This window comes from Suricata suricatta, chromosome 8 (assembly GCF_006229205.1).
Source record: "Suricata suricatta isolate VVHF042 chromosome 8, meerkat_22Aug2017_6uvM2_HiC, whole genome shotgun sequence".
NCBI classification, from domain to species: domain Eukaryota; kingdom Metazoa; phylum Chordata; class Mammalia; order Carnivora; family Herpestidae; genus Suricata; species Suricata suricatta.
Window position 1 is genome coordinate 127,105,282 of NC_043707.1, and position 11,990 is coordinate 127,117,271.

The 11,990-nt window shown below is 56.8% G+C and overlaps 2 protein-coding genes across 2 annotated transcripts in view; both read left to right on the plus strand.

Moving 5' to 3' along the window:
• KIF17 (kinesin family member 17) overlaps positions 1–1,976 on the plus strand; it is a 39,287-nt gene extending 37,311 nt beyond the window's left edge. The window contains exons 15-16 of the mRNA XM_029945886.1: positions 374–491; positions 1,254–1,976. Of these exons, the coding sequence (XP_029801746.1) occupies positions 374–491; positions 1,254–1,432 (297 nt within the window). The 3' untranslated portion in view covers positions 1,433–1,976. The remainder of the gene's footprint in view (positions 1–373; positions 492–1,253) is intronic.
• A 1,422-nt stretch (positions 1,977–3,398) lies between these two features.
• Positions 3,399–11,984, plus strand: DDOST (dolichyl-diphosphooligosaccharide--protein glycosyltransferase non-catalytic subunit). The gene is made up of 12 exons (XM_029948747.1): positions 3,399–3,824; positions 4,310–4,473; positions 4,685–4,795; positions 8,686–8,772; positions 9,574–9,677; positions 9,780–9,874; positions 10,135–10,228; positions 10,443–10,591; positions 10,950–11,097; positions 11,408–11,528; positions 11,634–11,740; positions 11,831–11,984. The coding sequence occupies exons 1-12, from the start codon at positions 3,571–3,573 to the stop codon at positions 11,978–11,980; spliced, it is 1,584 nt and encodes a 527-aa protein (XP_029804607.1). The 5' UTR covers positions 3,399–3,570; the 3' UTR covers positions 11,981–11,984.
• The last annotated feature ends 6 nt before the right edge of the window (positions 11,985–11,990 follow it).

The window sequence follows — 11,990 nt, forward strand, 5'->3', positions numbered from 1 at the left end:
GAAGGGTAGTCCCTGAAGGAAGAGATTCAGGCTGAGGAAAACAAGTCCACTATGGTGGTCAAAAATCACAGCCCTTGGTGATACGAGGTTGGGACCATGGGCTGAGTGCTGTATTACCTATTCTGTGAAAGTGCCGTGATGAGTTTGGGCTATGGTACTGCCCTTGCCCCTAACGGAGAACAAGGCACTTCCCAAACCAAGGAAGGGGGGTCATGGAGCTCTGGCTGGAGCTGTGGCTCTCCTGCCCTGAGCTGCCCGGACCCCTCCCCAGGAGTGTGGGCAGTGAGGCTCAGGCAGCCCCCAACCCCCCAGGCTTGCAGAGCTAAGGACTGTACAAAGGGTCTTGACCCACAAGGATCTGAAATCCCAGCAGGAGGAAGACCGCTACAAGCTGATGCTAAGTCGCAGTGACAGTGAAAACATCGCCAGTAACTACTTCCGGTCCAAGCGGGCCAGCCAGATCCTCAGCACGGATCTCATGAAGAGCCTCAGTGAGTGCCCGCCCACCTGCTGTCCTCCAGCCGCTCCCCGAGGGAGCCCCTCCTGGTCCTCTGCCCACTGGGAGGGGCATGATGGGTGGACGGGCGTCAGGCCTGGGTTAAAAACCCCTCCCCAGCTCTGAGCCTCAGTTTCCTCAGCTGTACACTGAGTTGGCTATACTCCTTCTCGGGGTTAGATGAAATGAGGTAGGGAAGCGGCCCAGCCCGGGGCCTGGCGCATAGCACGAGTGTGCATGTGCACGTGTCGTACGTGCCCCGGCCCGTGTCGCACGGGTCTGGCTCAGCTGCTCACTGGCTTCCGCACGTGCCCGTGTGGTGGCTTTCTCCCACTGAGCCAAAGGGGGCAAACAGGGCCACAGAGGTGAAACACTTTGAAAGGCAAGAATTGAAAATCACTTCGTTCTTGCATTTCGAAAACCAAAATCAAAGACCACAGAGTTTCTAATAAGATAGCAATGGAAAGCAAATCTCAGTCCTATGTTGAGATTCCTGGCGCTGTGTCCGGGTTGCAGACAGGAAACTGAGGCTCTGAGAGCAGTCGCTCCCCAAGGCTGGGCTCTGAGCACAGGCCTGTTGGTTCGAGATCCCAGGCTGCCTCCGTTGGAGCCTTTAGCACTCCACACTCCTGGCCCAGAGCCTTGCAGGGGCCCAGCTGAGGGACCAGGCCTCTGGCTGGGTGGGGCGGGCAGGGCTCCCCCCCCCCCCCCCCCCCCCCCCGCTTACCTTACCTGCTCCCCTGCCCCTTCTCCACAGCGCATCACAGCTCACCCCCAGGCCTCAGCTCCCCACTCAGCAACACGGCCGCCATCGTGCCCACCCAGGCCCCCGAAATGCCCCAGCCCCGGCCCTTCCGCCTCGAGTCCCTCGACATCCCCTTCACCAAGGCCAAGCGGAAGAAAAGCAAAAGCAGCTTTGGCAGTGAGCCTCTGTGAACTCGGCCTCCTGCTGCTGCCCTGCCTTTGAGCTTCCTTGAGACTGCCAGGCCCCCCCCAGGGCAGCGCCAGCCAGGCCTCCCCCCGCCTGCTGCCGGGAGCCCAGGGGGGCCCCTGCCCTGGGAAGCGCTTTCCCTTCCCTGTTTCCCAGAGAGCCTCCTCTGCCCAGGCCGTCAGCACCCGGGAGGCTGGGCCACCCCCGCAGAGGCGGCCTCGGCTGCCACGCCATGCCAGTGTTCTGCCTGCTCACTGCCACAGCCCGCCAGGGTTCCTCTGTGCCTCCGTGGGCTCCGAAACCTCAAGGCTTTCACCAGTGGCCTGACAGAGTGGGGGGCAACTTCCCCATGGATCAAAGACAGTATCTTGGCGATGGACGATTGTGCCCCCACCAGGTCCCCTCCCCATGCCTTCCTGGGAAAGCCGGACAGCGTGGGCACAGGAGTCCCAGAGCAGCTGTGCCCCGCTGCCCTCTCCCAGCCGGTTTGTGGCCTAGAGGAAGCTGCCCCACATGAAGCTGCCCCAATAAACTACCTTTTACCCATGAGCCCCCCTCCTCGACCCTCTGACAGTGTCACCGGGACCCCTCCTGCTTGGCCTTCATAGGGAAGCTCGCCGTGGAGCAGTATTTATTTCCTTTTTTCTTAAAACTTTCTTTAGTTTCGAAAGAGAGTGAGCAAGGGAGAGGCAGAGAGAGAGAATCCCAAGTCGGGTCCACACTATCAGTACAGAGCCTGACGCAGGGCTTGAACTCACAAGCCGTGAGATCATAACCTGAGCTGAAATCAGAGAGTCAGATACTTAACCAGCTGAGCCCGCAGGTGTCCCTGGAGCAGGTTTCCTAACTACCTGATGCCTTTAAAACAAATGGGCTGCAGGGGTTCTGCAGCTCCCACATTCAGGAGGACAAGCACATTCTTCTGGGGAGAGCATCTGAACTGTCATTAGATTCTCAGAAGATCCGTGACTCGGGAAAGCAGAGCCCTTGTTTTGGAAAATAGAGGTGGTGTCTTGCAGAAACCCAGAAAAAGGTTTTGACAGCGGCTGTGCTGGAACCGGATGCCCTGACGTGGCCAGAAATGAACCCAGGCCACCCCAGTGACAGAGGATACTTCCCTCCCTTTGCTCATTGTATCCCAGGCCAGCACTGAGGGAGGGCCCCACAATCTCAGGGAAGGGTCTTGGCTTTGGGCTGAGATTGGGCCTCATTGCACTCTGGGCCCCAACTGTGAGAGGAGGAAACACCTGCCTCTCAGGGGAAGCCTGAAGGTTAAGTGAGATCATTTGTGATGTTCCCGGTGCTTAGCAGGTGCTTTGCGTTAGTCCCCTCGTTCGTTTGTTCTCTATTTTGCATTAATTACTGTGATGGGTCCCACAAGCCACATGCCTGGGCGAAGGAGCTCATGCCCTGGAGAAGGTGGGGTGGAAGGTGTTCCTGTACCTGGAGAGGAGGCTAACCAGAGGCAGGCTGCAGTACACACACTAAGAAGAAGAAAGATCAGGTCTTTACAGGGAAACAAAGTATTCTTGTGAAGGCCTGGGCGGCTTAAAATGGTAATGGCGGGCGTGGGGGCGGGGTCTCCTGGTAGAGTTGTGTGAGCGAAGGCAGGTGGGGAAGCTGAGTGTTAAAGCTTGGAGACTTGCTGCGTGGAAGCCCTGAGCAGAGCCGGAGAAGACGAGGTCGCTGAGTTCAGTTTCAGTGGAGACCTGAGAGTGAGGAGCCTCGGGTGGCCCTGAGCTGTGGCAGACTCCTAAGCCACCGACAGGCACCATCAGGTCCGAGTTCAAGGTGAACTGACATGGCCTTGTGTGAAGACAGGCAAGAGGGCTGGGCTAGGGGCCCAGGGTGGGGGTGAGGCTTAACTCTCAGTGGAGCCAGTGGAGATGGAGGGAGGGAGGTTTTGACTTTGGCCCCCACATTCTTGGTGTGGTGGACAAGTGTGAAAGGTCAGAAAAGAACAGCTACCTTCTCTCTCCACCATCGCCATTTGCCCCAGGATTGTGGTTGGGACCCAGAGAGGAGTTAAAGCCTTGGAGCTGCTCTCACTTAGACCCCTGGTGGGGCTGAGGTGACCCAGGTGGTCCCCATCAATTTAGAAGCCAGCATTACGGAGGGGGTGCTGAGCCTCACTCTGCACGAAATGCTTCAAAACCTGCCCCGGAGCTCCCAGGAGCTCAGGCTTTTTTCCAGAGGCACGCAGGTAAGTGGGAAGGCTGAGCCTCGCTATTATTTCTATTTCGAGCCTAAGAAAGTGGCCCGGAGAGAAGTGAAATGCCCAGCAGCAGGGGTAGTGAGAGGCGGAGCTGAGAAAAGAACCCAGCTACAGCGTTTTCATCAGGACGCCAGTTCGCCGCCTATCCAGCTGCCTCCAGCGTGGGCCACCAGGCCTGGCAGGTGAGGCCCATCCCCAGGCCCCTGGGCCCGTTAGTGGCAGGAGATTCAAAGTGCCCCTTCCCTGATCTTAGTTTTCCAACCCCTTCCTCCCTGGAGATGGAAGTGGGGCCTGGTTTCTAGTCCCGAGTCTGGGACTGGCCGGCCTGACGCGGAGGCGGGATCTGGGCTCCCGGCGGGGTTCTGGCCTGGGCGGAGCCTAAGGTCGCTCGGCCTTGTGGATTGGCTGCGGCCGCAGAGCTGTCTTTCTAGGATTGAGCCGTTTCCTCTGGGGGGGCGGAACCTCATGCCCCTTTCACCAATAAGATTCAGAGATTCCGCCTCCCCCCGGGGCACTTCCGGTGGTGCTGCCAGCTCTTCCCCCGCGCAGCAGCGGCTCGGGACCCAGCTCACAGGGTACCAGGATCGCTTCCGGGTGTTACTCTAAGTCCGCAAGCTGCGATTGGGCAGCGTGGACGAGGCACTTCCGGTGCCCGGGTTCTTGGCAGGGGGAGGAAAATGGAGCCCGGCGCTGCTGCCCGCGCTTGGTCTCTCCTCTGGCTGCTGCTGCACTTGCTTGGCTCGGTCTGCGCCAGTGGCCCCCGCACCTTGGTGCTGCTGGACAACCTCAACCTTCGGGAGACGCACTCGCTTTTCTTCCAAAGCCTAAAGGGTGAGACCGGGGCCCGAGGCGGCGGCGGGGGACAGGCGGGTTGGAAAGGCTCCCGAGCCCGAGGGCAGCGACCACCCTCCTTCCCCCTGGGTTTTCCTCCAGGGGGACTTCGAGCTCTGGCCCCTCGATTGCGGGGGCGGTCGTGACCCTTGCAACGGTGGTTTTCCCTGGCGTGCCGTCTGCCTCAGCTCCCTGTTTTCTTCTCGCCCAGACAGGGCCTTTGAACTCACATTCAAGACCGCAGATGACCCCAGCCTGTCCCTCATTAAGTACGGGGAGTTCCTCTATGACAATCTCATCATCTTCTCCCCTTCGGTGGAAGGTAAGTCCTGCGCGTCGCTCCCACAACTGGGCTTCAAGGCCCAGGGTTGATCGCTTTCTTACGGATCTTGTGCATTTTCTGGGTCATGGCATGGATCACCAGCCCTGGGCACCACTGATGCCAGGGAAGAGGAGAATGTTCACTTCTAACCTGGGCCGGGGAGGGAGCGTCCTTTCTTACGGACACAGCTGAGGGTTGTGGAGTCAAATATTGCACAGACTATGGAACCGCAGGCCCTGCCACTCTGAGAAGGGGTTTTTCCCTATAAAGGGCCTGATACAAAGATGGAGAAGCGTCCCCCTCCCCCCGCCCCCCGTGGGCCCTGCTCTTAATACAGTTTACCTCTAGAGCTCTCTTGATGGTTATACTTTTTTAAAAAGTCATCTCAGATGGTTGATCCTATGAACTCAGGTGGACTCACCGTTTCACAGCTGAAAAAGAACATTAGCGATAATGTAGCCCAGCCCCCTATTCGAGGCCGGCTGGGCGTGTCCAGGGCCTCGTGGAGGGCTGCTGGGGCAGCAGAATGCCTCTCTTCCCTGCATCATCCGACTGGTACTAAGGTATTCCTGTGACAGCTTCCGGGTTGTGCTCCGGTGGATGCGGGAAGGTCCCGGAGAAGGGAGGAAGCCGTGGGGCAGACAGCCCCGGGGGAGGCTGAGCTAGGCTCTTGCTTTGGGAAGGTCAGAGAGCCTAAACCGTGTTTCTCGAATCTTATTTTCGTACCTCTTTCCTGATTTTCACCATATTCCACATCACCTGTTAATAATTACCTAATACTTTCTTTAAATTGGCCCCTTTTATTTATTTGTTTATTGTCAAATTGGTTTCCATACAACACCCAGTGCTCTTCCCCACAAGTGCCCTCCTCCATCACCACCACCTCTTCCCCCCCTCCCCCTTCAACCCTGAGTTCGTTTACTGTATTCAATAGTCTCAAGTTTTGCATCCCTCTCTCTCCCCAACTCTCTTTCCCTCTTCCCCTCCCCCTGGTCCTCCATTAGTTTTCTCCTGTTCTCCTGTTAGACCTATGAGTGCAAACATATGGTATCTATCCTTCTCTACCTGACTTATTTCGCTTAGCATGACACCCTCGAGGTCCGTCCACTTTCCTACAAATGGCCAGATTTCATTCTTTCTCATTGAATTGGCCCCCTTTTTAAAAAAGTATAACATCATTTAAAAGGAAGCCAGTAATGATCTCCACTAGACATGGAAAGCCAGGATCCTCACCTTTCAGTGGAAGGAACTATCAACAGAACAAACAGCTGTAAGTTCTCACCATCCTCTGTTGCCTGATGCAGGCACGGAGCCTGCGGGGTCCACGTAAAGGAAATTAGCAGATGTTAGAGACAGTGTTAGGGTCGTATCCAACTAAGATACTCTCTGATGGAACAAGCTTGGAAAACCTTTGGAAAGGGAAGAAGTCTCTCGGAGCTTCGTTTAAAGCCCTGCCTCACCCCTCTGCCCCACCCTTTCTGCTCCTAGTGGAATAAGCCCCACAGGCTTGTGTGCGATCGTAGGGGCAGGGGGTTCAGGGTGAGCGTTGGGCCCGGGCTCTGAGGGCCCCTCTGTGGTACTTGACCTCTGGTAGCCCTCTCAGGTCTGAGGACCCTGGCTTCCTTCTTCGTGGATCCTTGGGCTCCTCACCTGCTCTGGGCTCAGGAAGCTCTCAAGTCACATGCAGTGATGGTCACCGAAGAATGATCCTGAAAAAACAGGGTCCTGCTTTATAGATGGGCACATGGGCTCAGGAAGGCGGAAGGGTTGCCTAGATCCCAGCCCAGGTGGCTCTGTCTTGCAGCCTACGTTCTCTCCTCTCTAGAAGGATTTCTCAACAGTGGCACTGCTTGACATGTTGGACTGGATAATTCTCTGTAGTGGGGCTGTCTTGGGCACTGCAGGGTGCTGGGCAAAATTACCTCTGGTTGGGAACCGCCGTCCACTGTATGATACCCGGAGCTGTTTCTGAATTGTCTAAGGCAGCCTGGCCTCTGTAGGAGGGCAGGTAGATGGCTTTCTGGATGTAGGTAAAGTCCCCAGATACAAGATCTCCTGTCCATGCCTCAAGGTAAGGGAAGTAGCTATTTATATATTTATTTATTTCCTGAAAATTACCCCTAAGAGGGCCATTCTCACAGTTATCTTTACAAAGTCCTGTTACAGACTCACTTCCGACTGCCTGATGGATGGATGTGTAATGGACAGACTTCCGTGTCCAGTCTCTGCACACGGCACTTTATCCTTCCCGTTGCTTGGGCCAGAAATCTTGGGATTGTCCCTAGCACCCCTCTCTCTCACACCCCATATCCAGTCTGTCATCCACTCTGGTGACTTTGCCTTCAGAAGAGGAGCGCAAGCCCACCCTGTCTCCCTCCTCCTTCCCTCCTTCCTCCCTGCTTCCCTCCCTCCTCCCTCCCTCCCTCCCTCTCTCCCTCCCTCCCTCCCTCTCTCCCTCCCTCTCTTTTCTCCATCTTCCCTCCATTCTTCACTGCCCGGGTGACCACAGTGGCCTTCTCACCCACCGCTCTGCTTCCACCCTAGTCCCCTGGGTGCGATTCTCTCCCCAGCTGCTGAATTTTCCTTAAAAACTGTAAATCAGGTGGGGAGCCTGAGTGGCTCAGTCAGTTAAGTGTCCGATTTCGGCTCAGGTCATGATCTCGGGGTCCATGAGTTTGACAGCTCAGAGCCTGGAGCCTCCTTCAGATTGTCTCCCTCTCTCTCAGCCCCTCCCCCACTCATGTTCTGTGTGTCTCAAAAATGAATGTTAAAAAAAAAAAAAAAACAACCCTGTAAATCAGGGCATGGTGGTGTCCTGCTCAAAAGCCTCCAGCGGCTCTTTACGGCCAACTTCCCAGGGCCTGTAAAGCTTGTGAGCCGCCCTTCCTGCTTCTGCTCGCCCCGTCTTTGCTTGGCCTCCCTGGGCTCCTTGCTGGGACAGGCTCACCTGCCTGGGGGACCTCACACCTGTCCTTGATGCCCCCTGTGCTGCCTGGCTCACTCACACCTCAAGTGCTCCTTGCCCGGGTCTTCCCTGATCAACGTTGATATAGGAGCTTCCCCCTCCCGCCCTTGCCCCTTTCTGTCTTCTCTGTACACAAGACTAATGTTCATTTAATGACCACGTGAATTCCTGAGCACTCTCTCCATTACTTTATGTTCTACCTCAGGTGTACTTTGGGAAGGATTCTTGGTCCGGTTCTGGGTGCTTAGGTTAGTCACCTGACCGGATGGATTGATGACAGATACTGTCTCATAAGTGCACATGTTGGAAGTTAACGAGCCTTTTTGGGATCACTTTCATAAAAGTAGTTTACAGATTGGTTCTGTTACGGCACTTGTGGATCTAAATCTGTAGGATTAACCGAAGAAAGAACTGCATCTTGGCAAATGAGTCAAGTGACTGCGTCTTCCTCAGACTCAGGAGTGCTCTGTCTCAATTTAGACAGAAGTGAAATTGATGGGCTTTGGAAAACTGTGTTAGTCCAGAGTGACTCTAGCTAAGTCAGAGAGACTCGTGTGGAAGGTGCAGGTGAGGAGTTTGAATGAAGTTGTATCATGAAATATAAGTGGAAAAATACAGTATTTCTGAATATATTTTGTAGGTGACTTGAAATGGATGTAGGTAACTTGACACCTTTCATTGGTAGGTGTTTGGCTATGTCCTCCCTACTTCTTGTCAGTTAAGTTTATGAATTCAAGTCATTACTGTTGGATCTTTGCTCTGGGAAAACAGGCATCTATGGTAGTCGTGCCTCCCATTCTGGGTCTCTCTGGAGGGCTACTGTGGGGTGGACGGTGGCTAGTCTGTGTCCCCTCCGCCCCCCCCCCCCCCGCGCCCTAAATGTCCGAGGAGCCATCTGGGTCACCGAGTCTGGTGCTTCTTGCAGATTTTGGAGGCAACATCAACGTGGAGACCATCAGTACCTTTATTGACGGCGGCGGCAGCGTCCTGGTGGCCGCCAGCTCGGACATTGGTGAGTCTGACCTGGGAAGGTCTGTCTCCAGGAGGCTTGGCGAGCTTTACAAATGGAGGCTGCCAGATTCATTCACTGGGTGGGCCTGGATGGGGGCAAGGGGCCCCTCCTGTGCTTCCCTGTCACCAGCACCTGGGCGATGGGCCTTTCAAGGGCTGGGAGCCCTGTTTTTTCCCAGTTTGGTTTTTTTCCCTTTTGTTTTTGTGTGTGGGTGGGACTTCCCTTACAAAAAGAAGACAAGTTGGGGCTGGCTGCTTGGGCAGACCGCAGAGCAATTTAACAGATGATTTTGTTCCTGTTTTGGAAATGTTTAAAGCTACTTGGAAGTCGGGAGAGCAGCGTTCTGTGGCCTGCATGTGTCACACAGCCCCGGCTGCCACCGACACATGGCCGGTCTCGTTTTGTTCTTCTGTTGACAGACTGGGGTGAGGAGGAGAGTGGTCCTCGGAGGCCAGGCTCTTTCAGGTCAAGTCTGCCTGAGGTTAAGACTTTTTCTCAGTGGGGGTTTTTGTGTATTTGTGGGCAGAGGGCCAGGTGGTTCTCTGGGTCATCGATTCAGGTTCTGCCTCTGCAGCCAGAAACCCGTGCTGGTGTCCAGTGGTCCTGCTGGGGCTGAGTGTGGCCTGGGGAAGGGGCAAGGCCCTGGAGATGCTGGCAGAAGCGTGGGTCACCGGACGCCAGGGGAGCAGCGCTGCTGGGCCCGGACAGACACACACACATACCCCACACACACATCCCCCCCACCTCCCCCCCCCACACACACCGTAAGGGCTGAGCCAGGCATTTCTTGGGTCTGTGCAGGTGACCCTCTTCGAGAGCTGGGCAGTGAGTGTGGGATTGAGTTCGACGAAGAGAAAACAGCTGTCATTGACCATCACAACTATGATGTCTCAGACCTTGGCCAGGTAATCAGGCCCGTTACCTCCCAGGTTTGGGGCCCTTCCACCAGGGGCGGTCCCTGGCACGGAGGCGCCTTTTCCTGACCCGTCCCCCTTGTGCTGCTGCAGCATACGCTCATCGTGGCCGACCCCGAGAACCTGCTGAAGGCCCCAACCATTGTCGGGAGATCATCTCTGAACCCCATCCTCTTTCGAGGTGTTGGGTGAGTGAGCAGGCACAGGGTGCTAGACACCTGGGAGGACGCGAAGCTAACCCACTCTTGATTTGGAGGGCGTTCCTTTCCCCGGAGGAGAGGGGCGGGATTAATTCAGGACGCTCAGAGCCAGCCTTCATTCATTGTTGCAGCGCAAGGAGAGCTAGTGGCGTAGCAGGCGTCCCTGTAAGGAAGTGGCCCTGCGGGACCCCGGGTCCTGGAGCTCAGTTCTCAGGGCGGGTGCCTGGTGCTCTCTTTTCCTTCTGCAGGATGGTGGCCGATCCCGACAATCCTTTGGTGTTGGACATCCTGACGGGCTCTTCCACATCTTACTCCTTCTTCCCAGATAAACCGATCACCCAGGTGAGGGGCCTCCGCAGCCTCGAGGCCTCCAGGTCTGGGCCCGGGGGCAGAGGACAGCGCGCGTTGTGGGGGCTGGTGAAGAGGAGGTTGCTGGGAGCAGGAAGGGGCGGAGGCAGTGGGGCCTCCGGTGCTGCCCTCAGCACGTCCAGCCTGCTGTCCTCTTGCCTGTCCTTTCGCCGGGCCCCTTGGGGTGACGGCCCTCTGTCGCTCCCAGTACCCGCATGCGGTGGGGAGGAACACCCTGCTCATTGCGGGGCTCCAGGCCAGGAACAACGCCCGTGTTGTCTTCAGCGGCTCCCTGGACTTCTTCAGCGATGCCTTCTTCAACTCGGCGGTGCAGAAGGCTGCACCCGGCTCCCAGAGGTGGGTGCTGGCGGGCTCGGGGCATGTGGGCTGGGCCTGGGGAGGAAGGAGCCTTCGGCTGGAAGTGTCGGAGGCTAGGTGTCTTTAGGTTGAAGACTTTGTTGCCGTGTTGTTGGCACCCCAGACTTCTCACGGCAGTAACGGCTTATCCGGAGATGTTTCAGCGATTGTACCTGTGCAGGTGGCCCCCAAAGCAACACCACCTGACCCTTTTCCCTGTAAGCACGATACCTAGATGTGTGTGGTCTCCAAGCAGAAACTAGTTTCAGGCAATTTATCTCCATGGGTCATGATGGTCGGGCACCGCTTCGAAGAAGCTGGCTCTGGTCCCCCAGCCTCCCGTCTGCCCCTCCTGCAGGTACGCCCAGACGGGCAACTACGAGCTCGCCGTGGCCCTCTCCCGCTGGGTGTTCAAGGAGGAAGGCGTCCTCCGTGTGGGGCCCGTGTCCCACCATCGGGTGGGTGAGGCCGCCCCACCCAACGCCTACACCGTCACGGATCTAGTGGTAAGAGCCTCTTGGAGCAGGAGGGACCCCTGGGGTCCGGTCAGGTTGCTTTAGCATTTGTTGAATATTTAGTGGCCTAAATAAGGATGGATAAATTAACGTCTACTCAGAAAGCGTAGGTGCAGAGAGCCAGGCGCACAAGCCAGTGTCTAAAGAGAACTTCCCCAGAGGTGTGGAAGCGAGAGGGCTTGGCTCCTGCATTCTGTGGTGGCGGTGGGGGGGCTCCCCAGCGGTGCCCGGCCCGCTCGCTGGGTAGCAGGGTCTTGCTGGGAGGGTGGGGACCCCCTGGCTGACCGGCCTGTGGTCTTAGGAGTACAGCATCGTGATCGAGCAGCTCTCCAATGGCAGATGGGTCCCCTTCGATGGTGATGACATCCAGCTGGAGTTTGTCCGCATCGATCCTTTTGTGAGGACCTTCTTGAAGAAGAAAGGCAAGTACGCTCTCACGAGGGACAGGGGCAGGACGCCAGTCCCGCGGCGCTTGCTCTTGTGAGGCTAACGGAGGAACCTCCCTGGTGGCCTCGCTCCCCCCACAGGTGGCAAGTACAGCGTCCAGTTTAAGCTGCCCGATGTGTATGGGGTGTTCCAGTTTAAAGTGGATTACAACCGCCTGGGCTACACGCACTTACACTCTTCCACTCAGGTGAGCCCAAGTCATGGTCCCCTTTCCGGCTGGAGCGGCCTCGCCAGGGCTGCTGAGCGGCCCGGGCCTGTCCCCTCTGTCGTGTCACAGGTGTCGGTGCGGCCGCTGCAGCACACGCAGTACGAGCGCTTCATCCCGTCGGCCTACCCGTACTACGCCAGCGCCTTCTCCATGATGCTCGGCCTCTTCCTCTTCAGCACCGTCTTCTTGCACATGAAGGAGAAGGAGAAGTCCGACTGAGGCGGGGGGG

Coding starts and splice junctions, on each gene's coding strand:
- DDOST (XM_029948747.1), top strand. CDS start 3,571: ATGCTTCAAAACCTGCCCCGGAGCTCCCAGGAGCTCAGGCTTTTTTCC. Junction 4,796..8,685: donor CTTCTCCCCTTCGGTGGAAG/GTAAGTCCTGCG, acceptor TGCTTCTTGCAG/ATTTTGGAGGCAACATCAAC. Junction 9,875..10,134: donor ATCCTCTTTCGAGGTGTTGG/GTGAGTGAGCAG, acceptor TTCCTTCTGCAG/GATGGTGGCCGATCCCGACA.